This window comes from Zerene cesonia, chromosome Z, assembly GCF_012273895.1.
Source record: "Zerene cesonia ecotype Mississippi chromosome Z, Zerene_cesonia_1.1, whole genome shotgun sequence".
NCBI lineage: Eukaryota > Metazoa > Arthropoda > Insecta > Lepidoptera > Pieridae > Zerene > Zerene cesonia.
This window is the reverse complement of record NC_052122.1, coordinates 9,642,907-9,656,307: the sequence shown is the minus strand read 5'-3', so window position 1 is coordinate 9,656,307 and position 13,401 is coordinate 9,642,907. Positions and strand designations below refer to the sequence as shown.

The 13,401-nt window shown below is 31.5% G+C and overlaps 1 protein-coding gene across 2 annotated transcripts in view; it reads right to left on the bottom strand.

The window, feature by feature from the left end:
• LOC119835513 (carboxyl-terminal PDZ ligand of neuronal nitric oxide synthase protein) overlaps window positions 1-13,401 on the bottom strand; it is a 140,351-nt gene that overhangs the window by 49,994 nt on the left and 76,956 nt on the right. For both annotated transcript variants that reach the window (XM_038360395.1, XM_038360394.1), the window contains exons 3-5: window positions 10,102-10,173; window positions 7,897-7,998; window positions 4,076-4,264 (exon numbers count right to left, since the gene is read on the bottom strand). In XM_038360395.1, coding sequence (XP_038216323.1) covers window positions 4,076-4,264; window positions 7,897-7,998; window positions 10,102-10,173 — 363 coding nt within the window. The remainder of the gene's footprint in view (window positions 1-4,075; window positions 4,265-7,896; window positions 7,999-10,101; window positions 10,174-13,401) is intronic.

Genomic DNA, 13,401 nt, shown 5'->3' with positions numbered 1-13,401 from the left:
CTTATATCGTTCTAGATAGGTCACCTGGTGGTTCAAATGACCCGTAATTTTTTCTATATGGGCCTGTAGTCTATTATCTTTTTATTGTTGCTTCTTATTATAAATCAATGATATTCTCGATTGCTGCTCAAAAACTCCATAGTCATTTAACAAAATAAACATTTATTTAATTTTAAAAGATATATAGCAAATGAAAGAAGCTTATAGTTTAATTTTTATAATATAAATTTATGGCCAGTCTGTTTACAACTACCATAGGATTTATTGCTATAATTGTCAAATATACTGTTGTTTTCTGTTCTTTAACAATTTCTCAGTGATAAATAGAAACAGAAGTAGAAATATTGACTGAAAAATAAAAACAAACCTTCCGCTACATTTGAGTTCTTGATATTATCGAATAACAATAAACAGTCGCTTGTCTAAATACTAGGAAATATTGTTTTTGAAGGAATGGAATATGTATTTTTGAAACACAAAAATGATTTTTTAGTTCTGGAATGTGAGGAGACCCATTTCTTATTATTTCTTTATTTATGTTGATTTACAATAATTTATGAATCTAAACTAATATTATAAAAAGGGAACACTTGTATGTTATATATTTGTAAGTGTTTTTACCTAATAACTACTTGAGTATATTTCAAAACTTTATTAAAAGCTGCATTTTCATTGAGTGAAATTCAATGTACGACGGGCGAAGTCAGAGCGAACACCTAGTTGACTACGCAATTTTACAACAGTGGATTGAAAACAAAAAATAACTGTTTTTTTCTTTTCATTTATTTTCTTATATTTCCTCTAAATTTTAAAAACAATGGTTTTTAAAAAGTTATGTAAACAAAAAAAAAAAAACAAAAAAATACTATTGCGCTGGACTAATATGAAACATAACATAATGGATGTGTAACCTATGGAGATATTTTAAAAATTTTAAAATTCTAAAGCCATCTTTCGTATGCCACAAATAAAACAAGGTTAAACCCGTGTTAAATTGAATTTTTAAAGCTCTTTGGGTAACATTTGGTGGTCATTCATAAGCGCTCATAAGGCGAGGATGTGTTGAATGTGAGTTTTATGCTCAACCTACGTTACGAACAATTTACATGCGCTTTTTTAAAATTGTAATCTATTAAATTTTGCCTACAAAGAATTTATATTAAATAAATATGAATTATACTCATGAGACAGCTTGAAGCTTCCTGAGTTGGTTAATATGTGAGCAATTAATTAAACTACAAGACATATTACGCCCTGCGGTAAAAATTTGCAAGAATTTTTAATATATTATTATTCCATTACACTTCCAAAAAGCACCTCTGAATTGTCATTTGGCATACCGGTTCAGAAAACAGTTTCTACAGAAAACTCTGTAATGTAATTGTAATTTAATTTTCTGTGTGTGCCCTGCAGTTCTCAAACAACAACATTAAATAAATTATCATATTCCCTATGTTAGTTTTAAATTTAGCACTACTAAACTCTTTAATACCACTTTGAGAAAGATTAACGAATGTTTTACTTAAGAACGTCATAAAACAGTCATACCTATATGTATATTAAACTTGAATATTAAGAGAAGTTTAATCAGAACTCAGCCTTCGTGCTCAACGGAATCACGAGATCCTACGACTAGAATCAAATAATCAAATTCTCTTGAATATTGGAAACCAAATTATAACAATTATATAGTAGATTTAGTTTAAACAAGTTGGATGCAAGTTATTTGGAACTATGCCTCGGTTTTGTAACTTGCAGCGAGGCTGCAACCTTAGATACTATGCTGGCTAAATTGGCATAATTGCAAACAATGCATTCCAATAAATATTGGTACACATTTTATGTTATAGTTATTATTTATTGATAATTATCGGTGCAATCCTTAACTTCATTATAGGTTAGATAAAAGTAAGTACGTATTATTTAAATGAATCTTAGTCGTTTTGTTTTAATCTTATACCTTTAAACGAGCAATTCTTGTATATATATATATATATATATAATTGGAATCTCGGAATCGGCTCCAACGATTTTCATGAAATTTAGTATATAGGGGGTTTCGGGGGCGATAAATCGATCTAGCTAGGAATTTTTTTTAGAAAATGTCATATTCGTGTTTTATTCGTGTTTTTTTTTCCTGACATCTATTGGTGAATAATAATACTATTTTGCTTCGTAGATAGCTGGACAACTGAAATAACACATAGGCACTTTTTATACCGATATTCCTACGGGATACGGACTTACGCGGTTTCAACCGCGGGTCACAGCTAGTTAATTTATAATCGTCATTTCCAATGACGCGAGGTTCGCAATATGTAGATTTATAAGTTCGTTGGTACCAAAACATATATAAAATTGATCTTGCGTGGATCCCTGTGGTCCTGGTGGTGGTTTACCGACCAGTTAGCATATAATTAGTTTTGGATCGATCGATTCTGTGTTCGAGTAGACCATTGTTTTTATTTTTTATTTTGGGTGTAGGTATATACCTTAATATTTCCAAAATATACAAATACTCTTATAATTCATTCATTCCTTATAATTCCGTGCTTATTGTACAGTATATAAAAATTTATTAAACTGCTTAATATATTTTACAATATTTGCGATAATAACCTATGAATAATTTTCCCCAGTCAAAAACAAATTCCAAATTTTCATAGTTTTACACAACAACGATCCATGTAAAAGTCATTATTATTGACTCCAAAACTTTTCCCGTACAGGCCAGAAAGTTGGGCAACAAGAGAATTCAGAAATATAGTCCTAAATCCTTTAACAACTAACTCGTAACCCAGTAAGTCTAAATTTCCCTCGGGAGACATTAAAATACCATTAGTGACAAGGAGAGAAAGGTTAGAGGGTATTTTTAAAAATAAAATGGTGGAAAGCGCACTTAGCTTTGGTCAAGAAGTTTTGTACGTTATCCGTTAAAGGTTAATCCATATTAATATTAAATAAGTTTGAAGGTATTTTTATATTAAATAAATACATACTTCATGTTTTGTTTAATGAATTTGATTAACCTCAAAAAAATGCTGAAGGTCGACTTTATCAGCCACTATAATTCTAAGAAACATGCTACAAGGCACAAGCACAAAACTAATTTCGACGCTTCGTAGAAATCGTAATTTGAAAATTCATATTTATTTGAACTGTCTCGTGTTGAAACGACAATAATTCTTCCCAAAAATACTTTGACAAAGACGTTAACATAATCACGAAACATTGAGACAAAAGGTAAATATAAATCAGTTTTATTGTCGGAATAAAATGCTTAACGGGCAAAGAAAGTAATTTATGAGTAACAAAAAGTAAGATTAAAACTGAAAATGAAATCGCAATATCTGAAGGTGCAAGAGATAAATTGTTTTTTAAAGAAGCATTGAATATACAGATTTATTTTAGCATTAACACAAGTTAAACGACAACGTAGAGGCTTTTTTTACAAATTGTTAGTCACTAGGTCACAAAGTGGTCGAAATTCAATCATACCTATTAGCAAAGAAGCATATATTACTTAACTAGCTGCGTCCCGCGGTTTCACACGCGTCTGTCTGTATCCCGTAGGAATATCAGGATAGAAATTTCCCCTATGTGTTATTCCAGGTGTCCAGCTATCTACGCACCAAATTTCATTGCATTGGTGTCAGTAGATTTTTCGTTAAAGAGAGAGAAGAAAAACTTCCGTACATAATACATACATCCATCCATAACTACAGACTTTCGAGTTTATAATATTTGTAGGATATATTTTTTGAATATTAGCATTCTACAGATAACTGTATAAACCATATAACAACAAAGCTACTCGTTCTTTTAAATTGTATTTTCTAACCTCACCTAACCTATGAGTATTATACCTAAAAAGCATCACGTTAGAGGGTGTATGCTTGTTCAAACTGTTGAAAGAACGTAAGTCTAATTTATTTCAGAAGCATGTAACAAATAGTAAAAGAAATAGCAAAAAATATAATCCGTTCGGTATAAAAGTGGCATGTGTTAATCGTCGCGAAAAGTATACAGAACTCTCTTTAACTCAAGACATAACGACAGAATATAAATCACTAACCTTCCTGCTGCTTTTGAAGACATTGCACTTGAACACGTTAGTGGCGCCGTCCCTTGCGATGTACGAGAAAATCTTCAAGTCGGAGCTATCATGCGATACGTAGAAGATACGATATATCGGGTGGTGCATTATCTCAATGGACTCATTGCAGGTAGTACTTTTGCGCCCAAACAGCTTCGAACCCGGGCTCTGTAACAAATGTGAGTCGTAAATACATTTTACAGCATTCGGCTAATGGCGAGTCGGATGTCGTTCGTTTGAACTTATAAAAGCATTTCAAAGGGTTCAGAGCACTGAGAGTTATGTAATCGTGTTTGTAAATAATGACAATTTAGTGTTCTTTGATAGCTAGTTTGCTTTATATAACATCCTGAACCATATGAAACATTAATTTGTTGCATATTATGATATTGCCATTAGACGAATTTGATGAAACTTTTATTAATATATTTGTATCTAAATACAAAACAGTGCAATAAAATCGGTGAAAATGTTCAGGCTTTATAGGCCGAGAAATTATAATGAAACAGAGTATTTTGAATTTGTATTTTCAAAAGTAAAAATCGGATTTGCTTTTCTGCGTATTCGGGTGTCGAATAATGGCAGGCGCGTGTTGCGGACCCCAATGAGACGCGCTCTGAATAACTTATAAGCGCCTAGTACTTGTTTGCTACGTACTTGTCATTTTACGAATATTTTATACCATTAAAATTTTAAATAAAAAAAAAAACTAATAATATGTTTAAGAAAAATAATATATTTCTATTTTCTATCCGAAAGTAAAACATTGCAACATATAACATAACAAATAAGTAAGTTTGGTAGGATTATATTTGAAATATAAGTTTTTAAATGCAAATATTCAAAATTCAGTTGTGATACGGTAGAATAATGCAGTTTTTTCCACCGTAACTACTTAACTAAAACAAATAAAAATGTTTGATATCTGTTTAATCAATTTTAAGCTTCGATGGATTAAATTTGTAAAAGCATGTACATTTTAAAATGAAAATGTTCGCAATTCGAATAATGTTAAAACGTTCGAAATTCGAGTAATGTTTACAGAAATGTTTTTCATGCATTAATAACGGAAATCTCGAAAAATTTTAATGTAAACTTGTAAACATACTTCAACATTAAGCAGGATTTAATTTATATTAAAACCAACAAACTGCTTAGAAGCTGAGATTGAGTTAAAAGAAAAACTTTAACTCAAAATACTTGAGCAGTATTTTAAAACGAAATTCTGCCATGTTAAAATTTAAATACCGGGAAAACAAAAGTTAGTTATGCACTACTTGTGAAAGTAGTCAAGTTTTAGAAACCACGTGAATGTAGTCTATTGCAATTCGTTAAAACTGCTTGCTGGGGCGCAAATCCGAATCTCGAGGGATTACTTTCTGCAATGGAAATATATTGTTGTAGATATTATTTGATAAATTATGTGCACTCTCCTGAATATTTTGAACGCAATCTTTTATGCTTTTAATTTATTTTGCTCCTTCGTCTTTATTGTAATAAATTTAACACTGATGTTTTAATAATCGAAAGAACCATATTATATACTAATTCTTTCTTTCAAAATCACCAATACTGGATGACATTGATACATTGATATTGAGGATAAATAAGAACCAACCCAATCGTGAACGAAGGCTCGGTAGATAATTCCATTATTTCCATTATCTATGACTGGATCATTATATAATGTTTGTGGTTGAAACAGTTTTCAAATGACTCCGGGTTATCTCGAAGATAATTACCGGATAATTACGGGCCTATATTTGCTCTTATCTTATAAACGCTTGATAAAGACACAGAGTTTGTTGGCGTGATTGTAGTTTTGTATTGATGATAAACAGTTTGTTAGAGAATTGTTATAGATGTATTTAGTGCAGGAGCTTTTATTATCATCGCTGAACATCGAGGTTACCGTTATAATGATAAGAAGTGAGGATAGTACCTATATATGCAATATTATTCAACTATCCGATTGCGACTGTCAAATAGGAAATATATGATTACTATTGATTTTTAATACATGTATTTTTAATCTCTGTCCAATTAAATCATGATATAATTCGGGATTAAAAAATAATACGTATATTTAAATTATTTTGAAAAGGAAACTATGACTACCTAAAATAGCAATGATTTCAAATTTTTTTCTACCTGTTTCAGCTCTTTCCTTATTCTTACTACTACTTTTCAGACACATAAACTAACGTAATTACAAATTGATATATAAGTTTCATTTTTTATTAGTTATTAATGACTTCTCCTCCTTTTCCTATTTGAGAACACTAATTTTGATTTCAGGTTCGAATTACAAAGAGCGCGAGCACGAGCCCTGACGCCTCGATTCAATACCTTCTATTGGAAATACACTCTTAGCGGACGTCTCCTAATTATTAACTTCTTTATTCTTCTTCTATATTAACTTAATTTCAAGTTTGTAGCAGCATAACAAAGGGAGGGCCTTTTAGCCTAGCCCCATCGTAAAATCCGTCACCATACACAATTGTTTACATTCCTGCTAAATTTCAAGGTTGCGGCAAAAAAGAAAAAGAAATTTCACGCAAACTTGTGTCAATCGTCAATTAGAGGCGCTCAAACTCGTTATGTATCAACGTCCACTCTTTGCGTATGTCCTTTATTTATTATCTACCGCTCTGTTAAAATTCAATTTGGTACATAAAATAAAAGACTTGCATTCAACTTGAACCCCTCGATATAATGCAGCCCTATTGCAAAATCCGTTCTTGGTAGATGTCTACAGACTATATACTACCTTTCAGCCAAATTTTACGTGAATGAATGAAAACACAATAGCGTGTTTAGTAACAAAATGAAATAGTTTTGACGCCGCTTTTCTGTGGAAGTGTGGTACTTCCCCGGCGCGAGCTGGTCCAATTCGTGCCGAACCATGCGTGACTAAACCATAAAAATAATTTGATGGTTTGATTGATTTGATATAATACTAGCCTGATAGTGTTCGAATTATAAATCAGAAATATCGTTCAGCCGTTTAAGACAAGTTCTTGTCAAACACGCACATAAATATAAATATATAAGTAGATAGATAGTAACAACCTATTACGTGAAAGTGTAATATTTTCCAGAGCAAATATTTTCTTACTCCAGTCGCTGATTCTATTCAGCACTCACGTATATTTTAATTTATCTAACGAAAATGTATGACGCGTTGCGAATACATTAATCCTGTTTGTGTATTTATTTATTTTGCAACTACACAATTTATTTGTACTGTTTTGTACTTACTAAATTGTCCTTTATTACTTCCTAAACTTATTTCTAAATAGATGACCGGATAAAATTCATAATATCACTTACGTATATTTGTAAAAAATATTTAACACTAGGTACTTATTATTTATGTTTCTCACTGAAAATATTCCTATCAGTTTCACGAATATCTCACGAACAAAATTAGTTGAATCAGTGCAGATATTCTTTGTTTGAACGCGCTAATCTCAAGAACTATAAATCCAATTTGAAATTATTTCAGTGTTAGATAGTATGTTTATTAAGGCAGGCTATATCTTCTATATATATAAAATTCTCGTGTCACAGTTTTCGTTGCCATACTCCTCCGAAACGGCTTGACCGATTCCTCTGAAATTTGGTAAGCATATTGGGTAGGTCTGAGAATCGGCCAACATCTATTTTTTATCCCGATATTCCTACGGGATACGGTCTTACGCGGGTGAAACCGCGGGGCGCAGCTAGTACTGTATAACATCATGTAGGATATAGGTGAAACCACTGGGCATAGATAGCTAATAAAATTAGATACAGACCTTTCCTTTGGTTATTTTACTGGTGGTGGTAACTCGCACGCCGTCAGTGGACACGTCGACTGTTACCTTACGCTTCTTGACTCCACGTGCCTTGAATTCGTACTGTAAAAAATAATAATTAGCATTTAGTAAAAGTTGCGTAGAATTAAATAATGCACAATTAAACAACGGCCACAATAATCCTGCCCAAAAATATATGTTTTCATAGGATTTTATACGTATATATACGTTTTTTCTAAAGAAAATCTACAGAATGTGCTTATAATCGAAAGTATATTTAAAATTTACTTTCATCTCGTATAGATGAATCCTTATGTATATTATAAATTCGTATGTGCGTTTTAATTTGCCATTCTTTCACAACGCAACGGAGCGGTTTTATGATATGATTTTAGTGTATAAAGATAGTTAGGGACATGGCTACTTCTTACCGCAGTGAAAGATCTTATTCGGGCGTAAACGCGGGAAAAATAGCTAGTTCACAATAATTTGTAGTGAAAATTTGATAAATCTAATAAAATACCTTTTCACTTTAGACTCGTCATGGATTCATTATAATGTAAATTTTTTGACTAGCGATTTAAATTGTGGGTCGGATAGAATATCAAATGTTACAGGCCGGTTTTTTATTGGACGCCTGGGATTCTTGGTAAAACCTTTTAGGGTCTGTTATAGAATTTCAACGTAATATACCTAATTTTTATATTTTTCTATCTATTTCGAATAGTCTGGATGTTTCTTACTGTACAAAGCATAGTTTCATGTTTCTTTTTACTGTATCAAATAAATCATAAATATATGAAATGTTTAATAAAACTAACTGGGTTAATTTTGTTCTTGCATAACAGTCAAGTTTAAGAAGTTTGTAATGGAATAAATTTATTACCATCATTATCTGACATATTAATATATTATTTCAGATGATATCGTAATTTTTGAGCCCGATATCCCTATCCTTTCCCTCACTCTCCTCAGTTTATTCTTTTATTCTCAAGAAAAGCAAAGGATTGTCGACGGGAGGGGATCAATAACCTTACCCCATAAAAGCGTGCGACGCAATAGCAGAGGTCCTACCCTTGTATATGTTCAGAGGCGATGGGGATCGCTTACCATAAGACGAGCCACCAAAAATGGCATCATAAAATCCGATATCGCGTGAAAGAGAACAAGCATATATCCATACATACAAATATGCATACATTCTTAAAAGTTTTTTTTTTTACAATTCGAATTAGAATTAAACTCAAATATTTGTCACCAATTCGTAATACATATTTTCACCAATAAGGACATGAAAATCTATACGATTGCCGATTCTCAGGGAATGTTATTTACGTGACTGGAGGACAAATGGTATCATGGTATCCCACAGCATATTTTCGTAGAACCAGTATATTGTAATGCGACTAATCAAATTTATAAAATGTTTTTAACATAATATTTTTAGTTTATAATATACTAGCTGCGCCTCGCGGTTTCACCCGCGTAAGTCCGTATCCCGTAGGAATATCGGGATAAAAAGTTTTTTTATAAAATATACGTTATTCCAGTTGTCAAGCTATCTACGTACCAAATTTCATTTTAATCGATTTAGTAGTTTTTGCATGAAAGAGCAACAAACACACACACATCAATGCCCACGTTTGACAACCGCTGCGTCAATCTAGTTTCTAATTTACTATCAAAAGCCAACGACGTCATAATCGATCAAGATTGGATATTGTTATACGTATGAATATATTTGATATAATCAATTTGTCAAAAACTGCAATCTATGCGTAATTTAGTACTAATAAAGTACACATTTTTTTGTTAGTATTAGGGGGCCTTCGTGACCTAAAAGCGTGATTTATAATGCCTTAAAGTGCATTATAAAAGGGAAACAGAAACATGAATGATACAATTCAGTATATATGCTAATTTGATAGCGTGTTGAACACATAATGTTACAAAATGTATGTAGAATATATCACAAAGATAGGATACACAGACTCTTAATATTTCATTAAACACAGACTCTAAATCGAATAATAATATACGGATTATCATTTCGGTTTTTTATGGCAAATTATTTTTCAAGCATCAATTTAATAGTGACTCTTTGTTTTACTTCTTTAGGTCGGCTGGTGGGTCGGCTGCCGGTAAGAGACCAGCGCAGCCCATGAATATTGCACAATAAACTGGATAAATACACTGGGAACTTACGCGGACACGGCGCATTGCAGCTACAATCTCCACACGGCTGGTCGGGCGAGGCACGTCCATTGTTCCAATGTACTGAAAAAAAATGTTTCGTTAGCAAACATTCAATATTTAAAAGGGTGACTTTAATAATAACTGATATTGATATATATCATCAGTTCCGAGTATTCACAAAAAATATTCAGACATTTTTTACATGAACAGTGAAAATATAAAAAAGAAAACGTATTTTTGAGTATTTCGAAACTAGACTAACACTGCCATGAAATTGTCATCGAATCCGACGTGGTAAAAGTTTTTTAATTATAATACGTATTCAAAAATGCGAATTATGATTTTCAATAACGCCTAGTTGCAATGTTAATCAAATAACAACAGTGTTATTAATTAATTATAAAACTGTAATTCCTAATATAAAAAAAAAGTTCATTAAATTTACTACCTACACTATAATAAAAAACGTAAACAAATCTATCAGATTAACGACGGCGAAGAGGCATAGTTTTTCATGAAAATCTATTTTGTGTTAAAAGCACTTTCTTGTGAAACAACGACTTTGCTTTTATTTAATTAATTTCTAGAGGGAGTCGATCATGAAATAAATTCTATTTACTTTCGAGGTTCAATCCAGTCGAGGAAATGAGATAGGTTTTATATTAAGACAATTAAATACATTCTGATACCAAGTTTCTTTGAAATAGCAATTTATTTGAGATGGCTTTTTAATTATGTTCAAGTTGACTTTACAATTTCAAAGTAAAAATGAAAGTAACATTTCAACTTATGCAAAACATCAAACTTTAATACAAATAAGGTCAACGATATTCTTGCCAATTGAAACTAACAAATTATAATATTCATATAGGAGGTACTTTAGTTTTAACGTGAAGATGAAGTGATTGTTATTTAATGTTTTTCTATTTTTTTGTCTTTGATTTCATTTGTTTTTAATCACGCTTTCATGACGTTTCCATGGGGAGATACCACTCCAGATCCCAAAACGGGACAAAATGAAATTTCGCTATCAAACCCAAATAGAATCACGTAAATTGAGGGAAATCCCGTGAAGTTATCGTTATCTACGATTTGAGAGCCTCTTTTTTTTTGAAATGTGGCTTTTATTGACAGTTGAAATCTATAGAATATTCGTAACCTTTACTGGACGGTGAAAAAAAAAGACAAGCATAAGCGAATAAATCACAACACAAACATTACGTGTGATATACTTGAATGCGAAAGTTACTTTGTTTGTCTGCCTGTCTCTTGTTCACGTCACTGAATGAAAATTATCACGGAGGTAGTCTCAAACCAGAAGAAGGACATATGATAGTTTGAAACCTGAAAATCCCACGGGAACAGGAATTGTGCGGGGAAAACACCACTGTCTGTCTATTCCCTTGTTCACACGAAACGTAAACTAATTACGTTCAAAATCAAATTCATAATGTTAATAGAGTTTTCTTATATTACTTGTCTTCTTTCTCGCGAATATTATACATTTAAGAAATTAAAGACATTTCAACGAATTTTAAACGCAATTTATTCTTTTTAATTATTGTTATTTAAATAAGTTATAGTATAATACTCAATATTTTGTATGTTATAGGTTTATATAGTCAATCTTTTAATCATATACATATCTGTAAATTATTACTGACAGGCTATTTATAAGTAATTTTTATTTCTGCGAATTCCTTTTTTACCTTTCCTATTGCAAAAAGACCGCTTTCTTATTCTAAATACGTTTATGTTCCATTAAAATGCGTTGGTAAACCAATGTAAGCCGAAGTAAGACGATTCTATATTCAAGGAAACGCCTTAGCCATGTCTCTGAGCAAATTTGCAGCGCAAGAGAACTCTATCTTAAGTTTGAAATAATGTATCTACTATTTGGTTATGTCATTTGAAACTATTTTTAAGAAGCAATATCTGATACAGTTAATAAGAACATTTCATATTCTAATTGGAAATAGTATTGATTCAATCCATATTTTACTAAAGAGATATCGAAATTTGTCAGTATCATCATGTATCATATTATTTATCAACGTCGAACGATGACACTGAAAATGATCTCACAAAGTGAACTTCATAAAATCAAATAATTCATACAATTTTTCCAATTCAAAAAGTATCATCAAAACTATCCTATCCATATTTTTCCCAGTACTGAATTCATGTTGGGCATATAAACGCTTTCGAGTGTTATTTCATACATGCTATTATTAGAGGCTATAACACCTCTGGGAAAGGACACGTGTATCAAAGACTAAATCTTTACAATGTGTGATATTGTTTTCCGCTAGGGTTGCCAGTAGTGATGAAACAAATGGAGCGGAAAATGTTAGGTGAAATTTCTGTTTCATCTCTAACAGTCCCTCAAGAATGGAAGTAAGTTATAGGAAATTTGGCTATTCTAAGATGCCGGATTAAACATATCTTGTTGATTATGTCTGTGAATGATATTTTATTAGCTCTTTTCATTAGCTTTATTTGTATTGACAAACCTAAAACTTTAAGTATAAAATTAAGCTGTATTTGTGCATTATTTGCAGATTTCTTCATAATTATATGAATGTCACACCCTGTCCGTCCGTGAGAGTTTTATATATATGTTAAAATACACGTGCGCAAGCCCTAGGTCCCATTTGAAGCATGGACTAGGTTAAATTACATTCCACTCAGGTCAGTATTGAAGCCCGGTATACACTGGAACCTCGGAATTACATTATGCAATGTCAATATAGAAGATTACGAATGAAATGGTTTATGTCTCAATTTTTAGCTCAATACACGTTCAGTTTTATATTTCTGTAACGATAAATTCTATACAATTTCAATTGCAACAAAATGCACTAAATTATATATGGCATTAAAACACAATAATATATATCTATACATTAGGTACAGCAATTTTTAATATAATAAAATAAAAGTGCACAATATAAATTTTAATTTATAACACGATATGATAATCTTTTACAACTTTATTTTTTGTTAAATTGAGATTTATATAACATTACATTAAGTGCTTAAAAAATCTAATCGAAATGTTTAATTGCAAATATTATATTTCATTTTAAACGAACATTATTATAGACATCACACCATAAACCGCGGTGGCTTAGAGGTAAGGACTTAAAATCGATAAGTGGGGGGTTCGAGACCAGACAAGCTTGCATTAACATATTCACTTTATCAGCACATGTGGATAGCATCAACACTGATCAAAACGGTGAAAGAAATCATGACGATGAAAGAAATCAACATATCCAAGAATAAAAAAGTTTCACGACATGTGAC